The sequence below is a fragment of the Ochotona princeps genome, chromosome 1 (genome assembly GCF_030435755.1).
Source record: "Ochotona princeps isolate mOchPri1 chromosome 1, mOchPri1.hap1, whole genome shotgun sequence".
NCBI lineage: Eukaryota > Metazoa > Chordata > Mammalia > Lagomorpha > Ochotonidae > Ochotona > Ochotona princeps.
This window is the reverse complement of record NC_080832.1, coordinates 93,563,695-93,589,003: the sequence shown is the minus strand read 5'-3', so window position 1 is coordinate 93,589,003 and position 25,309 is coordinate 93,563,695. Positions and strand designations below refer to the sequence as shown.

At 38.9% G+C, this 25,309-nt stretch overlaps 1 protein-coding gene and 1 pseudogene across 3 annotated transcripts in view; one reads left to right on the top strand and one right to left on the bottom strand.

The window, feature by feature from the left end:
- The window catches only part of BEND6 (BEN domain containing 6), a 57,720-nt gene that overhangs the window by 10,888 nt on the left and 21,523 nt on the right, over positions 1 to 25,309 (top strand). The window contains exons 2-5 of one of the 3 annotated variants that reach the window (XM_058661966.1): positions 2,660 to 2,700; positions 8,032 to 8,100; positions 8,380 to 8,525; positions 16,173 to 16,350. In XM_058661966.1, coding sequence (XP_058517949.1) covers positions 8,397 to 8,525; positions 16,173 to 16,350 — 307 coding nt within the window. In that variant the 5' untranslated portion in view covers positions 2,660 to 2,700; positions 8,032 to 8,100; positions 8,380 to 8,396. Of the gene's footprint in view, positions 1 to 2,659; positions 2,701 to 8,031; positions 8,101 to 8,379; positions 8,526 to 16,172; positions 16,351 to 23,829; positions 23,942 to 25,309 lie in introns of those variants that run through there. The other 2 variants (XM_058661971.1, XM_058661959.1) reach the window with 2 other exon arrangements.
- On the bottom strand, positions 5,763 to 6,070 carry LOC101536401 (ribosomal biogenesis factor-like; annotated as a pseudogene).

Here is a 25,309-nt window from a genome sequence, read left to right as displayed (position 1 = left end):
TAGCTTTCTGCTTTTGATTCAGACAACTAAGGATTGAGAATATTTGGGGAAGAAGTTGTCCATATTGAACATGTACAATTTTTTTTACAAATTTTTTTCATGTCATTATTCCCTGAACAATTAGTATAGCATCTATTTCCATAACATTACAGTGTGTTAAATATTACAAGTAATAGAGCCTATTTAAAGTATATAAGGATGTGATGACCAAGCATGTGATGAACAGAACCAGGACAGACTGCAACACCCATTGGTTCCAGTGGAAGTTGGGGCTAAAGACAGAACCAACCCAGCAATTGCAACCACCAGATGATCGAGGGGATGGACTGTGCCAGGTCCTGTACTTGCTAGTACATATAGGATTCTAGTCTGGCAACACCTCAGAGTTTCTTTAGGGATCCCCTCAACTGAAATGGCCGACTTAGAACCTTAACCAAGAAGAGACGGAAGATAGAACAGGTCAGTCAACCACCACAGCTATATGTTGGCAGCAAAACACTGGACAAAGGGAGACTCTATGATAGACTATGTCAATCAGTAGATTATTCAACAGCCTCATCGTGTCTGTAGTGGCGAGATTGGCATAACTGGTGAACTACCAGGACCACTTGAGCAAGGATCTCAGGGTATGCCCTGCATCCGGGACCTGGGGTGGGTGGGAGACTGGGTGGGGTTTCTCCTCAATATTCCCTTTAGCCCTTGTAACTTTTTACCCTAATCAACAATGTAAAGATTGTCAAAATATAATTTTAAAAATGTTTATAAAAAATAATAAAGTATATAAGGTGATGTACATATGCAAATTCTCCACCATTTTGTACAAAGAACTTGAGCATCCAGACTTTGCTGTCTGTGGGAGATGCCAAAACCAATTCTTCACGGATACCAGGGAACCATTATACCTGTAGGAAAGAAAGGAAGATGAGCTCTGGCATTCTTTTCCATTACTCTCTGAATTTCGTGCTAGCAAAGCGTCATTGCTCATAAAAGTATGTGAATGTTAAAAAAAAGCATATGAATCTGTTCTTCTAAAGGACCTATGCATATACAGAAGGTAAATAATGTGGTTTAAATGTACAATGCAGCAGATTTTTTTATTTTAATGTTGCTTTAAAGTGATATGAAAGTATTTTAGAGTAAAACAAAATTAATGATAATAGGTGAAGGGGAACCACATAAGGACATTTATTAAGGAAATTATCTGAAATTTGTGACTCAATTCATTATGCTTAGACCTAAACTGTTGAGAGTCCAAGGGAACAAAATGAATGGGAAGCCTGATAAATGGAACCTAGCTCCTTCATTAATATGTGATATTAAGATAGAGTATAATGGCAAGGGCATTTCAAGGAGAATTTATCTAGTTTTTTCACTTTATATCATTGATTAGCTAAATGAATATCACTGCTAATTTTCTTGCAGAGACACTCAGATCATTTAGTATTTGTTGCAAATTTTCTAAATTGATTAAGAAATTATTAAAGTTATAGAAAACATTTACTTAAAGCAAAAAAAAAATCATAGTGTTTTTTCAAGATAGTGCTTCACACCTGAAAACACAGGATGTTACTGCTTATTCATTTAATTGGCCTGAGTATATTTATGAACTCTGGCTGCAGAAGAATGTTTTTCTTTTTCCTTATCACTGAGAATACCAAATGATTCAGGTCTCCAGCCTTTCAACTCTACTTAGTGTGCTTTGGGCTCATGCAGACTCTTCAATCTACTCTTAACTAATGCCATCATAGTTTGGCAGCGCTATTGAATCACTCCAAAACCTATTAGCCATTAATTTCCTGGGACAACTTAGGAATCAAAAATGTATTTGATGTAATCTGAATATGGAGGAAGCAAAAAGAAATGATTAAATGCTTCTTGATGTCTAATTTGTGAAGCATAATGATTTCCTCCCGTAGTTCAGAAGAATTGGATGAACAGGCTACCCTGCTTCTTTATTGCTCAGTGTAGGCCCCTCAGAGTGTTGGAGTACTCAAAATCCCAGTGGGGTGGGTGTGTGACCTAGCAGTTAAGTTGCCTGCATGGCAAGCCAAGGTCCCGGATTCACTTTCTGGCTGGACCCATGAGTCCAGCTGCCAGCTACTGTGCACCCTGTGAGACTGCTGTGCTGGTTCAAGTCGGTAGAATCTTGCCTCAGGATTGAATTTCATGCCATGCCTTTTACAAGCCATGTGGATATTTGCGGAGTGAACCAGTGGATGGAAGCATGCTCTCTTTCTACCTCTCAGGAATTTTTAAAATAAATTACACAATCATTTAGATCTATTGCAATGTCGATTTCTCTTCCTGTAAAGGGAAATAAAGGTTGATAAAGCCAGCCACCAGATGTCTAGAATGTTTTGGTGTTGTCTTCCCAGTACTTTGTGATTTGTTTTCAGAGGAGTCTTCAGTTCCTATTATGATCTGAGTACTGTATGTAATCTTTCATGGCTGTGTGTTCCAAAATTGATATTTATAGAAGAAGAATCTGAAACATTTGAAACCTATGAAAGGATAGTTAGATTTTATTGTGATAGTGTTATACTTACGATTTTTATTGAATTCACTTAGAAAACTTAAATACAAGAGTAGGTGAAATGCTTGAATTAAATTCATTAAGTTCGCTTAAGTTTAGTGACTTTTGTTTCTTACAATTTCACAGGTGGATTTTGAATTCCTTCATTAACTGTGTCCTTGATAAAGGTAAAAATAAATGTAGTGAAGAGTTAGATTTGTTTGAGTGGTATTTGCTTTCATTGATTTTAGAGCTCCCATTTTTCTGTCTTACTGCCTAATGTTATGTTTTTCATACATATTATGTTGCTTGTTTGTTTTTGAACTCTTAATTATTAGTCATTGCTAGATTATAAAATCAATTCAATATGCTCTGACCAACAGTTTTGAAAATCAAATAAACAAGGCAGGCCCGGTGCAGTAGCTTAGTGGCTAAAGTCCTCACCTTGCACATGCCAGGATCACGTATGGGCTCCAGTTCTCATACTGGCAGCCCCACTTCCCATCCAGCTCCCTGCTTATGGTCTGGGAAAGCAGTCGAGGATGGCCCAAAGCCTTGGGACCCTGCACACACTTGTGGGAGACTGGGAAGAGGCTCCTATCTCCTGGCTTTGGACCGGCTCAGCTCTCGCCCTTTGCGACCACTTGGGAAGTGAATCAATGGATGGAAGATCTTCCTCTTTTTCTCTCCTCCTCTCTGTATATCTGACTTTCCAATAAAAATAAAATAAATATTATAAAAAATGGAAACTTCTAGAAAAGTTGAATAGAGAACCAAAATATAAACTGAAAGAGTGCATCCCATGTAATAAGAGTATATTTGGTTGATGAAACTTTATTTCAGTTTCTGGATCAAATATATATTTTATTATGAGCTTCACAGTTGCAGTAAAAACCAAGACGTTGACAGTCACTGGCTTTTATTATTCATCCAATCACATATTTTTAGTATTTTCATGGCTTTGTTTATATTTAGTCTTTCAGCCTAATCTTAGAAAGGCATTATCTAGAAATTAAGTTTATATGGAAATAAACTAACATTGAAATTTGAAGACACATGTCTTAGCAACTGAATATTTTCAAGGAGGTTGCAGCAAGAGGAAAATTTCAAAGGTGAAATGAAGAGGAGTACATAAGATATTTTGAAACAATAACTTGGCTAAGGACTAATAACTCGGGTGACAGTCCAGGGTTAAATAGACACTGGACAGATGCCCTTGTAGGAGGACAGTTTATGTAGGGCTGTGATGGCTTTTGTCCAGTATTGTGGTTCCAGCAGAGTTTTTGTTATCAGCCTGTGTATAATTTCTTCATAACCTCCACCTTTGTTTTTTATTTTGGTCCTGATAGCTTTCATAAATCTGATATTTATGAAATGCTTCCTTTAGTAAATAAGTAACTATGAAGTAGAGAGCAATATGGTGAGGATTTTTACTAGCTAAAAGGAAACAGTCATGTTTATTATAAAACAATATTCATAATATTCCTTCTAGATTTGCTTACTGGCAGGTAATATACATTTTGAGTGGAAGTAATAACAGAATATTGACTTGAAATCTATTGAAAACCAGGCATTGTGTGAAAAAGGTCTGATATCTCTGTTTCCAGCTGGTCCTTAGTAAACTGTATTTGTGGGGAAAAAAAAAAACACTGAGAACTTGCTTTTTAATCAAATCCAATTCAGAAGAAAAGCTTTACTACAAGTAGAGACAATAAAAAATTACTTCTTATAAATTTTCTCCTGATTGTGTTAAAATTATTGTATTTATCATATTAATTATGCAGTTCATTGATGTACATTTATATTATTGCGCAACTGTTACCTCCATCCATCTCCAAGACACCTTTCATCTTGCAAAATGAAACCTTATATCTGGGTCCTGCACAGCGGCCTAGCAGCCAAAGTCCTCGCCTTGAACGCACCAGGATCCCATATGGGCGCCGGTTCTAATCCCAGCAGCTCCACTTCCCATCCAGCTCCCTGCTTGTGGCCTGGGAAAGCAGTTGAGGACGGCCCAAAACCTTAGGACCCTGCACTCATGTGGGAGACCTGGAGGAAGTTCCTGGTTCCTGGCTTCAGATCGGCGCAGCACCAGCCATTGTGGTCATTTGGGAAGTGAATCATCGGATGGAAGATCTTCCTCTCTTTCTCTCTTCCTCTCTGTATATCTGACTTTGCAATAAAAAGAAATAAATAAATCTTTAAAAAGAAATAATTAAAAAAAAGAAACCTTATATCTACTGAACAATAGCATCTGATTCCTCCCATCCCCTAGTGCCTTGCAGCCACTATTCTACCTTTTTGAAAAATATATTTATTTAGAACCAGAATATTTACAAAATTTACATACATACACACACACAATCCAAACGGGTTCTCTTTAAAGATTCATTTATTTATTTTTAAAAAGATTCATTTATTAATTTACAAGAGTTACAAAGAGAAAGAGGCAGAGAGTTCTTCCATCCAGTGGTGCACTTCCCCAGTGGGTGCAATGTCCAGGGCTAAGCTAGGCAGAAGACAGGAGCCAGGGATTTCTCCCAAGTCTCCCACCTGGGCAACAGAGGCCCAAGCCCTTGGACCATTTTAAGCCACTGTTGTAAGGGCATTAACAGGGAGCTGGATTAGAAGTGTAGCAGCCTGAACATGAACTGGCAGCCAGCATCTTTACCTACTATGCCAAATACCAGCCCTAAGTTTTAACTTTTAAATACTAATTATCCCTTACATTAAAAGTGTTAGGTTCACCCTCGGCTGACTGTTGAAAAGAGGGCTTTATTGGAGGGAAGTCCATTCTCGTGGGTGTTTTCTCCACCCAGCGGAGAGGCAGAACTAAGGCAGCCGAGGGGACCAAAAGGTGCGCAAGGAAGCGTGCAGGAGGTTTTTAAACCCCTCCTGACACCACTCCAGTTCTTTTTAGCAGAGGAAATGCCGGCCAGAGCGCGCCCTTAGTCAGCCAGTGCTCCGCTGCCCTTGTGACTCGAGAGATCTACACCACCCCTTCGGACCTGGCCTGAGGTCCCAGTGACGCCTCAGGTCTGACGCCAGCTCTGCCCTCCTCCACGGAAAGCATCAAAAGGTTTATAAGAAAGACTTTTACAATTTTATTTCATATATTCTGTATGTATTACTTTCAACTTTGAGATGAATATCACTGTTTTAAATTAAAAAGAATATTTTTAAAGAAAATTGTATAAAACATCTAATTTATTGGGTGTTTTTTTTATAATTTCATTACATCACCACTGCATTACAACTGAGTCATTAATCTTGCAGTTTCATCAACATTAGCAGGTTTATTTTTATGACTGCAGGAATCAGCTCTTTTTGTAGAGATTCTAGAGAAAGGTCCCTTGAGAAATGTACAAATTCCTTTTGGATATTATGAAAGATTTAGCAGTCTTGTTAACTTTGCCTTCATGTACAGTATTGGCCTTCTTAAGATTAGTAGTAACTGGTTTTGCTTTGTTTTTAGTCTCAAAGGTTTGTTTTTGTTTGTTTTGGCTGGCCACATGAAATACACCCCGAGACTTGTCCTCTTAATTTCTTCTTGGCCATTATCTGCAATACCATCTCTAAAATTCTTAATCATTTCCTTAATTATCTTGCTTTCCTTATGACTGTACTAAAAATCTCAGCAAAACTTGACACTTCATTTTTGCAATAGAAGCATATTAGTAAGCTCAAACTGCCCTAACAAATGCTATGAAGTGGGTTGGTTGAATCACCAAAAGAAAAAGAAAAATCATTTTGAGCAGTACTGGGGACAAGGAGGTCCAAATCGCAGTCCAGAAGGCTCACTTGCTGGCTCATACAGAGGCTTCTCAGCAGAGACAGGGAGGATTTGTATTCCCTAGAGATCTATTGGTTTCCTTATTCATTTAATTAAAGGGCAGAGGCGGCGGGGGTGGGGGGGAGAAATGGAGTAAGAAAAACATCAATACAGTAAAACCTGAAGTAGCATCTGCTAAGATGTGTTGCTACTAATGATAACAAAAAAGTATTATGTCGAGCCAGTTGTTCGAGTAGTGAACCAGAGAAGGGAAAATTCTCCCTTCTTCCCCCTCCTCTCTCTCTGTCTCTCTTTGCTTCTGCCTTTCCCTCGCTGTAACTCTGTCTTTCAAATATAAATATATCTTTTCAAAAGTTGATTTCAATTATGTATTCAGCTATGTAAATATTTTTAAAAAGTTGTGAAAATCTGTTTTTTCTCTTGCTGCATAAATACCATATAACATCCAGTACTTGCATTCTGGGCTTGCAGTCACTAAAATATTTACTATCTAATATTTATTGAAAATGCTTGTTGACTGTGCTCTAGCAAATACGCCAGTAAGATCTACTAGGAGAAAAGTTTTTAATCTGTAGTATTATAGAACACTCTAGCATTCTTTGGTTTAGGGTTGCTGTGGCAAACGTGCCTAAAACCTAAAATGGCATATGAGCTGTATAGCTCTGAAACATAAAAAGAAGTTATCATTATTTAAACAGCTGGATTAAAGTGGAGCAGCCAGGATCCAAAGTAGTGCCCACATAGGATGCTGCCTCACACACAGTAACTTAACCAGCACTGCCACAAAACCAGTCCAAGTGTAATGGTCTCGGAAATGTCTACTTAGTATGATTTAATAAGGAATATATGTTACCTTCTGCTCAATAGTCTACATGTTTCTTTTATAAAAAGTTTTTTAAAGATTTATTTATTTTTATTGCAAAGTCAGATATACAGAGAGGAGGAGAGACAGAGAAAATATCTGTCCGCTGGTTCACTCCCCAAGTGGTCGCAACTGCCAGAGCTGAACCGATTCAAAACCGGGAGCCAGGAGCCTCTTCCAGGTCTCCCACACAGGTGCAGGGTCCCAAGGCTTTGGGCCTTCTTCGACTGCTTTCCCAAGCCAGGAGTAGGGAGCTAAATGGAAAGTAGATCAGCGGGTATTAGAACCAGCACCCATACATGATGCCTGCAGGTACAAGCAAGGACTTTAGCCACTAGGCTACAGCACCAGGCCCAGGCTACACATTTCTTTAGGATTACTAAACTTAGAGTTTTCTACGATTAAATATATTACTTATAAATATGTATTTTTACAAAACAAACACAAATATATATAAATAATGAAGATGCAAAATTTCATGTGCTGTACCATTTATAAATAACAAAAGTTAAGTTTCATCATTTCAACAATAATCTGTCTATTGTCTATCACATACTTTATCTGATTTTGAAAAATTATTGTTTGTAGTTTCCCTAATATTTTCTATTGCCATCAAGATACTTTTTTTGTTCCTTATGGTGCAATTGTTTTGTTTTTATCAAGGAAAATGTTTCATATGAAGGCTTCACAGTTTTCAGAAAAAAAAAAAAAACACTGCTAATCAATTCTTACTGATTTTCCTGGAGTATTTTGTTCTTTGAACCAGAAGATATCTGCTATTATTAACAATTTTTTCTTTAAAATGTGTAATTTTTTTGTGGTAATGCTGACATAAATTTATAGTGTTTCTGCTTTGTTTTCTAGATTCTTCATAACTGTCTATCAAGAAAAAGCTTAGGAAGATGGAAAAATTTTTTTGTACTACTTGACTTGGTAAGTGACAACATGTTACACCGTGACTGTGCTCATCATGAACATGAAATTGGAAAGACTGTTGAATCAAGTGAATATCTATATAATTAACATGGTCGTTAGGAGAAAAGAAGATAAAAAGCATTTAGTGAAAGCAGTTTACCCGAGTGTCTAGTACCATCATGAAACATACTGCTCAAATATATTCTGCATCCTTTTTTGTTGTTAATGACATTAACCTTCGGGCTACATCCAGAATAGCATCATCTACATGAGCATTCTTTCCTTCTGTAATTTCAGAATATCTTTAGAAACTAATGGAGAAAATGCAGAAGATCTTGCAGACAGATGACATTACTGATACTCAAGTTTTTAGAAAAGGAAAGAGGAAAAGGACAGAGACAATGGACTCTGAAAATGCAAATAGTGACATGGATAAAGGACAGGTTGGTTTTTCTGATATCTTTGTTCAGTTTTATTGCCTACTTTTCCTTGTATTATTTTATTCTTTTCATTCTTCATTCAGTCAAGGGAGTAAAATTGCATGCTCTTTTTTTTTTTTAAAGATTTATTCATTTTATTACAGCCAGATATACACAGAGGAGGAGAGAGACAGAGAGGAAGATCTTCTGTCCGATGATTCACTCCCCAAGTGAGCCTCAACGGGCCGGTGCGCGCCGATCCGAAGCCGGGAACCTGGAACCTCTTCCAGGTCTCCCACGCGGGTGCGGTGTCCCAAAGCATTGGGCCGTCCTCAACTGCTTTCCCAGGCCACAAGCAGGGAGCTGGATGGGAAGTGGAGCTTCCGGGATTAGAACCGGCGCCCATATGGGATCCCGGGGCTTTCAAGGCGAGGACTTTAGCTGCTAGGCCACGCTGCCGGGCCCCATGCTCTTTTTTTAATGTCGAGCATTTTGCTTAGAAACATGCTCAAAAATTTATCAAGCAATGGCTAAATATGCTATCAATCACTTTTCCTTGATTTTCTGGCAAGTTAAAGACAGGTAAATTGTCAGAATATTTTCTTACCCCCAAATACTAGAGAAATTGGAATACCATTTCTTTAAGGTCTAATTTGTTTTTCTTTTTTTTTAAAAAAAAATGTTTATTTGTATTGGATAGGCAGATTTACAGAGAATGAAGAAGAGACAGAGAAATCTTCCATCCACTGGTTCATTCCTCAAGTGACCACAGTTGTCAGAGATGGACTGGTCTGAAGCTAAGAACCCAGATCTTACTCTAAGAACCTGGGCTGTCGCAAGTTTCTGGTCCTGGCTTCTGGCTCCGGATCGGCACAGCACCAGCCGTTGAACTCACTTGGGGAGTGAATCATGAGACAGAAGATCTTCCTCTCTGTCTCTCCTTTTCTATGTTTATCTGACTTAGTGATAAAAATAAATAAGTCTTAAAAAAAAAAAAAAGAACTTAGGCTGTCTTCCATAGCTTTCCCAGCTCCATCAGCAGGGAGTTGGAGTGAAGTGGGGCAGCTGGGACCCAAACCAGTACCCATATGGGATGCCACCACCACACTCGGAGCCTTAACCTTTCTCAGTGGCTCATAGAGTTAACTTTTGTTTTTAGATTCCACTTGATGATCCATTTTTATAAATAATTTGATCAAGGTCCCTCTCCTATTTTTATTCATTTCTTCCTTTTAAAGATCTGAATTTCTACTAACATACCTCCCTATGCTTAGGATGATAATCATGCTCTGGGCTTACCAGTGTGTGTTTTTTTTTTTTAGTGTTATTATTATGTCCTTAATATGAATATATTTGTGTGGGGTTTTAAATATAAGCAGTGCTTTAGTTAATGTTATTATCATATATTATTTAATTCTTTAAGCAAACACAACATTTCTGTAGTTTTTTTTTTAAAAAAAAGATTTATTTATTTTTATTGGAAAGGAAGGTCTACAAAGCAAAGGAGAGAGAGAAAAAGATCTTCCATCCACTGATTCACTCCACAAGTGGCCACAATGGCCAGAGCTGAGCTGATCCAAAGCCAGAAGCTTCTTCCAGGTCTGCCATGCGGTTGCAGGTTCCAAAGTCCTTGAGCCATCCTCAACTGCTTTCCCAGACCAAAAGCAGGGAGCTGGATGGGAAGCAGAGCAGCTGAGATACAAACTAGCACCCATATGGGATCCTGACAGTTGCAAGGCTAAGATTTATCCACTTGACCATTGTGCCAGGCCTGGTGTATCTTTTTTATTTTATTGATCTATATTCATCAATGCATTGCCTGACTCTAAATCTAAAATAACTGCTCTTATTATCGTGGCATGTCTTCCTGTTTCTGGAAACAAAAAGAATACAGGCAGAAGACATGTCATTTCTGTAAAGGTTTGAACCATAGTTGTACATATGATTTCTGCTCATATCTTCTGTTACATAGCCACAATGAGCTGCATGGGATTCTGGGAAATGACAGCTGTGTCATCTAAAAACCTCATATTGTAGAAGAGGAGAACACCAACCTGGAAATACCTACAGATTTCCACCACTCAATTCAGTTCGCTTGATTTAAAAAAAATTTTTTTTGGCCTATTCCAATGGAATTCTTATTCCATAAACATCCAGTGTAGAAATTAATCTCTTAGAGGTTGAACTTTGCAGAACTTTTCTTTTAACTTTATTTCCATCCACTGATGCTCGCAAATGCATTTGCTTTTGTCTGCTTTCTTTTCTTTCTGATAGGAACTGCTAAAACTTCCTGCCGAGACCTTCACCATAAATTTTGACACTTTCCAGCTACTTTTCTTAGAATTATAGCATCAATGAGCATCTTTCAGTATTAAAAATTTCCTCAGATTCATTTAATCAAATGCCCCATTTTTTTCTTTAGCGTTTATATATTCAATGTGAATTTTTTTAGTTGTTTGAAAACATTGATAGTAATAGTTCTGTTAACATTATATGTATTATATATACATAGAATCACATGTAAGATAATAAAATATGCACATGAATTTACATTTCTGTTTATAAAATAACCATTGAATGTGCACACTACAAATCAGATAATTACAATTCTGTTTTTTGTAAGTGATTTCATTTGTGTTTTAGCCCTCAAATCTTGCTTTGCAGGAAAAGTAAAAAGTTTGAGCTTGTCTGTTCGCAATGAATTACCGTTTTTAACTTTAAAATAATCCCATTTCTAATTCAATCACTTTGGGACTTAAACCTTACTTGATCCTAGATTTTTACCTTATTCCACTTCCTACTTTTTTTTCTCAGGTAGTGATCCTAGCTTGTAGGCATCTAAAATATCAGTTCAGCATTTACAGAGAGATATGTGGTCTCCTATGGAGATTCTGATTTTCCAGCCTGGTTCCTAGGTGTCATTAATGTAAGTCATTGTTACCCTGCTTCAATATTAGTTTCCCTAATATTTTCTATTGCCATCAAGATGCCTATGGATCCATCTCAAAGTCATTGTTAACCTGGTTCAACCAGGTCTCTGTGGACCTATGGATCCATCTCCCTTTTCCCCAAAGGCAGGGCCCTAACAACAGAACATTTGAATTTGATTTCTTGCTGTTCCAGGTCTTTGTTCCTCAGGCTCCACCACTGAGCACTAGTATATCTTTTGCATTCCTGAGATGCAGAAGCTGTCTTTATGTCAAGTGTTTATCTCTTGTATCTCAGGTTGATTTTTTTAAAGTTAGGATTCCAGACTTATGGGTTTGGAGCTTTATTCATTCCACTCTTATTTCAGGCTTATATGTAGATATAAACACATAGATATATCTGTATGAAAGTTCAGATATATATATAGGTCAACTAGATAGTGGAAGAAAATTATTTTTTGTTTCAGCACAGCTTTGGGTTTACAGCTCAAAAGTATCAAAAGTCATTGACGATTGGTACTATTGACTGAAAAGTATCAAAGTCAAAACTATTGCCTTATCACTAACCTTTCAAACTGTTTTTTAAAGATATATTATTTATTATTTATGTAAAAGCCATAACTAAAAGGAGAGAGAGAAAAAAAAAACTTTAGTCTGCTATTTCACTCCCCAAATGGTTACAATGGCAAGAGCTGAGGTGATCCAAAGCCAGGAGGCAGAAGCTTCTTCCAGGTCTCCATGTGGAACCAGGACTTGGGCCATATGCCACTGCTTTCCCAGGTGCATTAGCAGAGAGCTGGATCAGAAATGGAGCTACCAGGACTTGAACCAGTAGGATGTCAGCACTGCAGATGGCTGCTTTGCTCACAGCATCACAATGCCTGCCCGTAAAAATATTTCTTAAATGGAAAAAAATAAGCATAAATGCACTTTTGTAGGTAAATATACTTTTTCTTTTCTCTAGTGCAATAAATCCTAAAATTGGCTTCATGCCATTATCTCAACAGACAGGCTGTAAATGGAACTAGGGAGAAACATGAAATGGAAATGAATTAGAAAGAGTGACAATATATTGTATTCCAACACAATGATGATAACTGAATGTCTACTATGTGTAATATATTTTACATTCTCTGTATTCTGTCACATTTTACATTTTTAAAGATTTTGTTTGTTTGAAAGACAGAAAGGAGAAAGAGAGGGAGTAAGAGGGAGAGAGAGAAATCAATCTTCCATCCACCGGTTCATTTTCCAAATGGCTCCAACAACCAGAGCTGGGCCAGGCCAGAGGCAGGTACATGGAACTCCATCCACATCCCCCATGGGTGGCATGACCTAAGTACTTGGACAGTCTCCTGCTATCTTCCCAGGCACTTTTCTAAGAACTAGATCAGAAGCAGAACAGCCCAAACTAAAACTGGTGTTCCAATATGGGAGGCTGGCGTTGCAGGCAACAGCAGATTAATCCACTGCACCATAGACCTAACCTCACATTTTGTTTTTTAGAGAAATATTGAACTCTAGTAAGGCGTCTGCCAATACAAATACCTGAAACACTGCTAATATCTTGTACCTATATAGGAGTACCTAGAGACTCCTCCCCCACCTCATTCCTGCTGCCTCACTCCAAAGGTAATCATATTCAATTTAGGGTAAAATTTATTTACTTTTTAAATTTTGAAATAGATATTTGACCATATTTTATTTATGCATTTATATGTCAATCTAGATCATATATTATGTATAATATATGTATAAATAATATATCATTAATTTGATTTGTATTCAAGCTTTATAAAAAGCATACCATATTAAATGTTTGCTTTGGGAACTTACATTTTCATTCAGTATTTTACTAAGACTAACTCTTTGTGGCTATACTTTCTCTACTGTATTGCTGCGTGATGTTCCATTGTATTACTCCAGCATTCAGAAACCCATTGTGTATTTGTGTGGTTTTCATATTTTTCCCATAATAGACAATCATACCTCTGTTGAGTCTTGAACTTATTTTCTTCTACATATATATAAAAATCTCTCTCAGATATAGACATAAGAAGCAATTACAAGATCAAAGGATATGTACATCCGAGACTTTACATGAGAATGTTAAAATGTTTTCCAAAAGTGGGCATTTGGCACAGTGGTGAAGTTGCCACTTGCGGTGCCTGTGTTGGGATCACAATGCTTAGTAGAGTCCTGTCTACGCTGCTTCCCATCCAACTTCCTATTAATGCATATCCTTTGAAGCAGAAGGGATGTTCCAGTATTGGGTCCTCACCACCCACATAGGAGGCCTGGGTTGGGTTCTGGGCTCCTAGCTTTGACCTATCCAGGCCCTAACTGTTGCAGGCATTTGGGAAGTAAACCTACAAATGGGAGATTCTTTCTCTCCCTCTCTTTTTCCTCCTCCTCCCATCTTCCCTCCTTCCCTCTGTGTGCATAGCTTCCTGCTTTTCAAATAAAATGAAAATGAGTAAATAAAACTTAAGAGAACAGTGTTTTCTGAGACTGTTTATATACCAGTTTATATTCTTACACATATAATAAATTCTGTTGATTCATATCCACTGCATGCTGAATTTTTTCAGGTTCCTTAATTTTTACCAAAAATGATGTCTTACTGTGATCTTCATCTTTTTTCTCCTGATTGTTAATGAGGCTGAAAATATGTTCGTTTTTAGTCATACATTTTTTTTCTTCAAAATGGTTATTTATGTCTTTGCTCGTTTTATCTCAGGTTGGTGGTTTAGTTTTCTTGGTTTACTTGCAGAACTATATATTTTTGCTAATAAATTTTTATGTTTATTATTATTATTATTTTCCTTATACAGTTTTTAGCCAAAAGGGTTCCTCCCTCCCTTTCCTCTTTCTCCCTGTGTTCCGCTCCCACCATTCCCCCCCATATTATCACAGTAGTATAATCAACAGTTACAACTTTAACTTCTTGCTATTTAAGTGTTTCATGCATTTTAGATGTAGGCAGAGGTAAACCATCTAGTATCATACTGCCAGGGTATGTTTAACTGTTTTGTTGGGATGCCTCTTTATTTGGGAGCACAGATGCATATTGCAGCGTATCTTTACTTCCTGTGTGCTAGGCTCCATTATTTAGTTGATCTAAATAATGTGTATATACTTTACTACCTACATATCCATTTTATACTTTGTATGAAGGCTGTCATATACCAGAGAAAACATATGATATTTGTCCTTCGGGACTGTGTAGTGTCTCCCCCAGAGATTCCTCTAATACCTTGTTGCTGGAGGGGGTGAGCCTGCTGCCCACCATCCAGCCTCTCTGGCGCACGCGAGACAAACAGATGGACAGAGATTCTGTCTAAACAGTTCCAATTTATTTGGGAAGTAGAAGTTCTTATATAGAGCAGTGAACAGCCTCAGGCCAGGAATTCCTGGAGGGGAGAACTAGGATTCAATTGTCATCAGCATGATTGCGAAAGCCACCTCCCATAGGCCAGGGGCAGGTGAGCAAAGTGGCCCTGACCAATCAGTCTTTCTTTGAAATAACTTGACCCCCTCCCTAGTTCCTGCCCAGGGCTCTGTCCTTAGCCGCTATCTTGCTCCCCAGGTATAACCCAGGTATAACCCAGTGACCTTGACTATTAGTCTCCATCTTGTTGAATTTGTGATCTGTTCGCCTCTTTGAGCCCCACAGGACTTGATTATTTTACTAAGCATAATGGTTTCCATTTGTGACCATTTTGTTGCAGCTGATAGGATTTCATTCTTTTTTATGGCTGTGTAGTATTTAATAGAGTAGATGTACCACAGTTTCTTTATCCAATTATTTGTTCGCAGATAACTGGGTTGTTGCCATTTCTTCAGTATTGTGCATTGTGCATATAGCTTGCTTGTATGCAGATTTCATTTCATTTATATGTATTCCCAGGAATGGGATAGCTGGGTCATGTGGTAGATGAATTCTCAGTTGTCTGTGAACTCTATATACTGACTTCCTATGCTTGCGACAACAATGAAGTAGGGTACCATTCTCCCCACACCACACCATCAGGTATTATTACAAGATTTTGGGGTTTTTTTGTTCCTGGCATGGTAGCTTAGAGGCTAAGTCCACCTTGGACATGCCGGAACCCCATATGGGCACAGGTTCTAGTCCTGGCGGCCCTGCTTCCCATCCAGCTCATTGTTTGCAGCCTTTGAAAGCAGTCAAGAACAGCCCGAAGCCTTGGAACTGTGTACCCACGTGGGAGACCCTGCAGCAAAAGGAGGCTCCTGGCTCCTGACTTAGGATTGGCTCAGCTTCAGCTGTTGTGGCTTGGGGAGCTAATCACCTGATGGAAGATCTTCCTCTCTGTCTCTCCTCCTCTCTGTATATCTGACTTTCCAATAAAAATAAATAAATCTTTTTTTAAAAAACGATTTCCTTATTTTAAGATTTATTATTTATTTTTCTTGGAAAGTCAGATTCAACTTTCCAAGTGGAAATCTTGTCAACTCCACTCTGTTAATACTTTCTACTTTGTGTTCTTACTGAGTTGAAGCTGCAGCTCAGAATCCTGAAATCTACCCTGTAAGGGACCCTTGTGTGTGAAATTTGTTCTTCTCTCTAGATGGTGGAATTCAAAGCTGGACAGCATCAATAGGCCTTGGTGCCCATGAGAGCAGGAATGTTCAGGTCTGATCAAATCCCTTTTACAACAAGACATGGGATAAACATTGAAGGTGCTATAAAGTTTATTTTGTGCCTCCCTTCAATTTATAGAGAGACCCATACTCGGGAAATGCCTTTTTGCCTGGGGAGAGCTCCAGTGAGGATGAGACACCTTTGGAAGAACTGTCAAAGGAGGAGTTGTGTGCCAAAATAAAAAGTCTGAAAGAAAAACTAATCAATACCAGGAAAGAAAATGGCCGACTGCGACAGTCTTTGGTCATGTTACAAGGTAAGCTTTGAGAAAATTGACATTTTTTTTAAAGATTGATTTATTTTTATTGGAAAGACATTTTACAGTGAGGAGAAACAAAGAGAAATCTTCCATCCACTGGTTCACTCCCCAAATGGCCACATTGGCTGGAGCTGTGCTCATCTGAAGCTGGGAACAAGGAACCTATTCCAGGTTTCCCACCAAGCACAGGCTCCCAAGGATTTGAGCCGTCCTCCATTGCTTTCCCAAGCCCCAAGATGCAAGGGAAGTGGAGCAGTTGGGATACAAACCGGCACCCTTATGAGATGATGGTGCTTGAAGGTAGAAGATTAGCCAATTGAGCCATTGTGATAGCCCCCAAAATTGACATCTTATTTTCTTGGGGGAAAAAAAACATGATTAGTGAAATCTATTATAATATTGCAAATTAGCTTTTAGTAATGAAAATGAAAATCAGTACCTTAGACAATTAAATAATTGAAATATGGAAGCACTTCTATTGAAGTGTCTAGTTTGTTATTTGAAAAGATAACATTTTTCTATAAAATACTAAACATTTTATTCATTAAATAATGTTTAACTGATATTTATTGAGCATTTAATATAGGAAACAGACAATGCTGAGCCCTAGACAGAAAAGACCTGTAGACAGCAAATATGTTAAAGAACTAGTGATGTATGTATCACATACCTCTCTACTAAGGAAAACTCTAGAAAAAGGGGTAATGTGATCCATCATGGAACCAATGGAACTAATGTATACATTAGTATACATTATAGACTTTGTGTTACACAGAGTCATTTGGAAAAATAATTAGTTCTGTTGAAAACATACTCATTTAAGGGAGGAAAATTTGCTTAAGCGAACTGCAAACCATTTGGGTTAAAGCCTTCTTATAAGATCCTCTATTGTGTTTAAGTGTTTACCTTTCAAAAATTATGCTTCCCATATATAACTAGGAATCACACCCTGGTTTATGTAGCTGAACATCATGCAGTTATATCATTTGTTAGGGAGTATTTAAATACAGAACATTTTAAACATAGATCCTTCTGGCTGTTATGGACAAAATAGGTTTAGGTGATACCAGTAAGAAAGCAAGGGAGCATGGCAAGAAATTATTATGGTCTTCCAGATTAATGTGTTTGCACTAATGCTAAGGCTATGGGAATAGAGGGCAGTTTGTGATATTTTTGAAGTCAAAAGAGATAAGACATACAACATAGGGATGTATTACATTGACAGTAATGGGTCACTTTTAAGTCTTCATGGTTTTAAGTAGAAATAAGCAAATACAAACGGAAAGAAATGTATTTGTTTCATTTGTCATTGCTCATTTATTTATTCACTTTAAGTATGTTTTCTCTTAGTGAAATTTTTTGTGACTTTTCACGAAATAGGTCATTCAGTTTCTATACCCCATTGCAAAACTTAGAAGCAAGAATTTATAAAATTAGTGTACATTTCTGATTAGACACATTGATTTTGGAGTAATAGACCTTGATTTGGACCTCAGCTCTGCTTGCTTTCTTTGCATCTTTGGTTCACCTCACTGTACTCTCATCCTAGTTCCAATGTCCTCTTCTATACAGTGAGGATGCTATATCATTTCCCTTTGAGAATTACATAAAATCATTAAAGCTGTTTTATCTAGTGCTTGACACAGAAGAGGACTCAGTAATGGTAGATGCTGTTTTATTTCCCCTGTTTTTATTGACATGAAACTTGACCCTGAAATTTCCAAAATGAAAATTGTAGACCAGTTGTGATTATGAATATTGATATGGAAATCATAAATGAAGGGAACTGTGTTAAATTCAATTTCATGTGAAAAGAATCACTGAGAAAGTGCAGGTAGTGACTAGACAATCTTCCCTCTGCTCCTGCGCTTCTGTTATTCACAAGTGCCCCATGCAATGGGTAGCCAAAGACAGCCTCTTTACCAATACACCAGATTCCATATCCTTTCACCTAATCAGACATTGCTCTGTCATTATTGTCCCACTCGCCAGCAAGATCAAGTTCTCCTTCTCATGAGAAGTTCTCATGAGGAGAACTTTAACAAAGTTATGCTCCCATTAACGAAGACTTCTTTCAGGCCATTTGCTTCTCTGTATTTGGCATATTTCTCTCCTTAACATTTAAAAACTTCCTAAAAGACTAGACCATACATCCTCTCTCCAGCCCTGCTCCTCTCCTCTTTTTCTCTCTGGATCCCACTCCAGCCAGGACCTTGAATCCCATTGTAATTTCCATTCTCACGATCATCAGCTATCTTCATGTCTTGGTCTGCCAGACCTGTACTGAGAGCCGAATACAAGCTTATGGCTGAAGCGAAAGTTAACATCTTTGCAGTTCTGGAGGCTAGGATTCCAAAGTCAAGGTGTCAGCAGGGCCAGCCTCACCCTCACCATGCTTGGGAAGAGCTTCAGAGCTCTTTCTAGCTTCTTGTTTTTCACTGACCTTGATGCAACATAACTCTAATCTTCCCATGGTGGTTTCCCTGGGTGTTTGTCTCTCTGTCTAAACTCCCTTTTTTTTTTTTTTTTAAAGATTTATCTATTTTATTACAAAGTCAGATATACAGAGAGGAGGAGAGACAGAGAGGAAGATCTTCCGTCCGATGTTTCACTCCCCAAGTGAGCCGCAACAGGCCGGTGCGCGCCAATTCGAAGCCGGGAACCAGGAACCTCTTCCAGGTCTCCCACGTAGGTGCAGTGTCCCAAAGCATTGGGCCGTCCTCGACTGCTTTCCCAGGCCACAAGCAGGGAGCTGGATGGGAAGTGGAGCTGCCAGGATTAGAACCGGCGCCCATATGGGATCCCAGGGCGTTCGAGGCGAGGACTTTAGCTGCTAGGCCACTGTGCCGGACCCTAAACTCTCTTTTTATGAGAACACCAGTCATATAATATTAGGGCTTATCCTAATGACCTCATTTCAGATTTCAGTTTTATTTTATCTGTTTTAAAAAGTGGAAATAAGGGGCTTCGGATCGGCGCGCACCGGCCTGTTGCGGCTCACTTGGGGAGTGAAACATTGGACGGAAGATCTTCCTCTCTGTTTCTCCTCCTCTCTGTATATCTGGCTTTCCAATAATAATAATAATAATAATAAAAAGTGGAAATAAGGTCACATTCTGAAGTACCATTGGTTAGGACTCTGTAACTTTCTATGGGGAGAAAAACAGTGCAACCTGTAACATTCCAAATTTTGAATCTCAGTGTTCATTTATCAATTGACATATTAAATGCCCTTTGGCAACATTTTGATAACATCTTGGAAACTCCTTCCTTGAAAACAGTTTCCTTACTTACTTTCCAAGATTTCACCCTTACCAGTTTTTCTCCTACATTGCTGGAGGCCTAAAGTTTGGTTGGTTCATCATCCTATCCTACAAGTAACTGATGGTGCGCTTGGCTCGGTCCCTGGGCTTTCTTTCTACCTGTGTTCACTCTCTAAATGGTCTATCACATCATGAAAAGTCATCACTAGGGGTTAGGATTTTGGTAATCGGGCAGTGATGCCACTTAGGATGCCTGAATGCCAGGTTCAAGTTCCAGCTCCACTTCCAATTCCAGCTTTCTATCAGTGCACACCCTGAGAGACAGCAGGTGCCCATTCTAGTACTTGGGTCTGTCACCCACGTGTGAGAACAAGAGTGAATTCTTGGTTTCTTGCTGTGGACTCCTACTTCTAGCTTTTGTAGGCATTTGAGAAGTGACCCAATGGATGGGATTTCTCTGGGTGTCCTGTGGTGTATGTGTGTGTGACTTTCAGATGAGATCAGGCCCATTCAGGGTGACATAGCCATAGACTCTGTGTCCGACTTTCAAATGAATATTTTTTAAGATTTGTTAATTTATTTTAGAAATCATAGTTTTACAGAGCGGTGGTGGGAAGGTAGATCTTCCACCTAAGCCAGCTGAAGCCAGTAGCTTCAATCCTGGTCTCCCATATGGGTAGCAAGAGCCCCCACATTTGCACCATCTTCCACTGCTTTCCCAGGCCACCAACAGGGACTTGGATCAGAAGTGGAGTAGCCAGAACATAAACCAGTGCCCAATCTTGTGGCACAGGTGGCTTTACCTGCTGCACCACAACACTGGCACCAAATGATTTTTTAATCCATTTCTAAACTGTAAGTCTTAGATTTCTGTCTCCTGTTTGCACCTCTCTAGCTTACTGTCCAACTGCAGGTTCCACACGACTGTTAGGTGTCCTGTGTTCCACCACAGGCCGGATCTCCCACAATCTGTTTGTTTCTCATCTTGGTTAATGCTAACTTCATTGTTCCAGTTTCTTAAGCCAGAAGCCGTTTGCTATCTACTCTTTCTTCATTTCTTTTACATCTCACACTCAACCCATCACAAATCCTACCTGCTTTGCCTTCAAAATATTGCTGGAATTTCATTCCTTTTATCCCCTCCATTGCTGCCATTTGGTCCAAACACTGATAATCTCTCTTGGATCATTATGGTGGCCTCCTAACTGCCACAACAAATTCTTCCCTTGTTCCTGTCCAGTCCATTCTTAATTCAGCAGTAAGAATTATATACTCTTCAACATAAGTCAGTTCATGTCATTTCCCTGCTTAAGATCCTCCAGTGGATTCCTGTCTTGCTCAGGACAAAAACTAAAGTCCTGAGGTGGGTGTTTGACTTACTTGTTAAAATGCTCATATCCTGTTTCAAAATGCCTGGATTCAGTCCCATTCATTTGCCTGCTAATGGCTCATGCAGTTGAGGCTACTGCCCCTCATGTGGGAAATCTGAATTTTGGTCTTGGATCCTGGCTCCAGTGTGACCAAGCCACAGCTGTTATGGGTATTTGAGGAATAAACTAGTTAATGGGAGAGATTCTCTCTCATCCTCTCTCTTTCTCTCGATCTGCCTTTCAATTAAAAATAAAACTGCTTATATGATCTATGAATCTTTGCATGATCTAGCTACCTGTCTCCTCCTTTTTTAAAGATATATTTTTATTTGAAAAGCAGATTTACAGAGAGAAGGAGAGACAGAGAGAGCTCTTCCATCTGCTGGTTCATGCCCATAACAGCCAGAGCTGAGCTGATCCAAAGCCAGGAGCCTGAAGTCTCTTTAAGGTCTCATATACAGGTGCAGGGGCCCAAGGACATGGGCCGTCTTTTGCCATATTCCCTTGTACATTAACAGGGAATTGAAATGCAAGCAAAGTAGCCAGGACCTGAACCAATGCCCATACGGGATTCTGGCCATGCAGACAGAGGCAGAGACCTACTGTAGCATGGTGCCAGCCAATCTGTCTCATCCTCTTGCTTCTCTGGTCTGCTCTTTCCCTACTCTCCCCTTGACCCAGCTACACTGGGCCACTTGCTTTCTCTTTGAAGACATCAGGCACAGTCTTAATGTCAGTGTCTTTGTATTTGCTGTTTCAGTGTATTTGTATTTGGCCTAGTTCTTCCTCTAGATCTCCACATGGCTTTAACCTTCCCTTAATTGGGGTCTTCAGAAATCATCTTTCAGCTGATCTCCTCACTTAATCTAAAACTTCAAGCTCACTCCTCTCCATGTTTTTTTTAGATCCCTCCCCTATATTGTGTGTTCTTTGGCACTCACCACTCTATATAATCTGTAATGCATTTAATGTTTCTGCCTGTGCTTCTCCCTGGCCCATATACACACATTTGAAGGTAGCCCTATGAACCAACTAATGAAGTTGGCCATTTGCTGTACTTTGGGCAACCAGACAAGTCAGTAACTGCTGATTGCTGCCAGTGTTCACTCATACATTTGCTCATACAACAAATACTTTAGAAATCCCTAGTGTAGAACAATAAGGAAAGCTTAGAACTAGACAGGAAACGGTCAGCGTGGACCCACAGATACCTTGCTAGGTAGAACACAAAGATAAGTAACTCCCCACAAAGGCATTGAAGATTTCTCTGCACACCCCTCCTAAAACTGTTCTGCACCTCAACTGTTGACATATGCCTTGTTAGAGTTATAAGCCAGTTTAGACTACCCTAAAATCTGTCAAGTTCAGTAAAACTTATGCTTCAACACAATGAACTGCTAAATACTAAAATGATAATAGACACAAGACAGCTGAATAGTAGTACCCTATAGCCATTTTAAGGTATAGAAGCCGGGACTATATAAACTAAAATTGAAATGTCAATGAAGTAGTAACAGGATGTGGTTAAGAACCTGCATTTTTTAAACATATTGGTTACTTAATACCATGTCAATTAACTCCATAATGTTGTAGATTGTTGTTGATGTTATGTTGGAGCTTTTAAGTGGTCAGGATGATATTCTGCCAGCTCTGCCTCCAGACCAGAAATGGTCTCCCCAAGAAACCGTTGAATGTATCTGGACAATAAGATGCTAGACTCTATGCTTGGTATATGCCTACAATGAAAGAATCTTGGCTGAATTGAACTGTAATATTATAACAAGGTGGTGGAATCCTCCATGTAGGGAGGGGTTAGGAGAATCCCAGAGCCTATAAAACTGTGTCACAAAGTGAAATGTAATCAATGAAAAAAAGAAAGAAATCCCTAGTGTATGTGAGACACTGCCCAAAGTACCTACCAAGATGAATGAACAAAACAAACAAATATCAGTAAAAGTTTCATAAAATCAGAAAAGAAATACAAACAAAAGCTCAACACAAAGAAAGAAAACGTCTTGCACAAGGCATACCATAGTGGAATTTCAGGATAGCCCCAAGCAAAGGATGATCCTGCAGCTTTCAGATAGAACAGGCATGTCGCATGCTAATAAAGATTGGGCATCAGAGTAGCACTGGACTTTGATTAGCAATACTGGAAGTTTCTGAATACACACAAGCAATGCCTTTAAGTGTCTGTAGGAAGATGATTTAAGGCTAGAGCTTTGAATTTGCTGAAATTGTCAGCCATGGGCAAGTGCAAAATGCTAGTATCATCACACAAAATTTCAAAATTAGATTTTCTTTTTCAGAAGCTCATGTAGGGTACACTGCTTTGAAACAAGAGAGTAAACCAAGAAAGAAAAAGAAATGGTGTCCAGAAAAAGAAGTGATCCATTTCAGGAGAAACACAGGCATGAGGCCTCACAGGAATGGTAGTGAAAGGAAGTTTGAGAATGACAGTATATGGAGAGCTCACAGGTGGTCTGGTCCTGGAGTGCTCCAGGAAAGCCTGCACCAAAAGATATGTGCAACTGTTAGGTCATATGATGTACACAAACACACTGAAAAAAAAATGTTTTACAGCCTGGGTGAGAAGTTTCAGAGACACATTAGTGAAAGAAACAATTGAAAAAAGTAATAAGCCAAGAAAAACATGAGAGTTGTTAACAGCGAAAAAGAAGTCATATTTTAAATGAAAGGAATAATATTCACATCACACCACAATGTAAGAACATTATTTACTGAGTAGTGATCCTATTACACTATGCAGGATGTGGGAAAAGGAGAAAAGTGTGTGTATGTTTGCAAGTGAGAACTGGGTGATTGTGTTTCTATGTGTGCAGGAGGAGCTGAAAGAGAACTATATTGTCATACTATGCAGTTGTAAGCAAGTAAGTCCCTGAGTCTGAAAAAAAAAAAAGCAGGGGAACAAATTGGGCTCGGAACTAAAGAGCACAAAACCAACACTGAGACATAACGGGACTGGTGTTGTCCTCAGGATCCCTTAGTTACCCACCAAACATCTATGCTTGACAACAGCACTTGGGTATCATCCATTCAGAAAGCTATCCAGGGCTCCATTATCCATGTTCTTATTGAGGCTTCTTTATGTAAGTGTAATGGATTGATTTCTCATGTGATTGAGCTGCCTCTAGATCATATAATTTCTGGCTATGGCCTTCTTCTAGCATAAGGCTATAGGGTTTGACTAGCCCCGAGCTGAATCATCTCATAGGCATAAGCTATAAGATGTGATCCCAGAGACTTACTGCTCACCAGGAATAACAAAACACTCCTATAACTTAGAGAAATCCCAATGGTTATGAGAAGCAGAAAAGCAGAGAAACAGAGAAACAGAGCACCCAGCAGCTGGTTCCCTTCCCAGTTGCCTGTAATAGTTGAGCCTAGACCAGGCGGAAGCCAAGAGCCAGTTTCCCTTGGTGGACACTGGGGACACAATTACTTCAGCCATCACTACTGTCTCCCAGGCTACACATTATCAAGAAGCTGGAGTAGGGAGAGGATCTGGGATTTAAACTCAGGAACTCCAAGATGAGATGGGACAGTTCAATGGGCAGCTTCACCTCTAGGCCAAACCCTTGCCTCCCAAGTTGTTGCCTCCCTTGAGTTGGGCTGAAGGCCAGGCCACTCTTGGAGCACATCAAAGTTCTTATTACAAAGTATGGTTATGTACATCCGGCTGCCCCTTCCCTGTCCATTTATGTCTCAGACTTCAAAAGGACATCAACCATGTCTTACTGTGCTCCTTCTTCTTTTCCAAGCACCTGGTATGGTCGAAGGTAGATGTTCCTATCCTGTGTAACCTGGTATTGGAAACCATAATTGGAATCTTAGTTTTTGCTTTCACCAACTAGATGTCTCTGAACTAGTTATTTAGCCTTTTTGCCTAATTGACCTCGTCTATAAATTGGGAGTAATGATAACACCTATTTCTGAAACGTGCAATGAAGGTTTGAATATCACTAAAGACTTCAAAACAGTATCTGATAAGAGTGGATACTAGATAAATATTTTGGTATTAAATGCTCAATAACACAAATAGCAGCAAGTTAGTGTCTATTTACTGAAAAAACAAAATAAATTTTTATTATTTATTAGTTTTCCCTTTAATATGGTTCCAGATGTACTAATTTCAACTTGCCATAAAGATTGTATCTCAATAATGCGCTTCAGAGAAGTAAAAAAAAAAATGTTGTAGAGTTTTTTTTCCCTCTTCAGCAGGTACTGCCTTTGGTCATTCAGTGAGGAATTTAATTAGCTGAGAGCAAGGTTATTTCAAGTCCAAACAACATGTTATTTGTC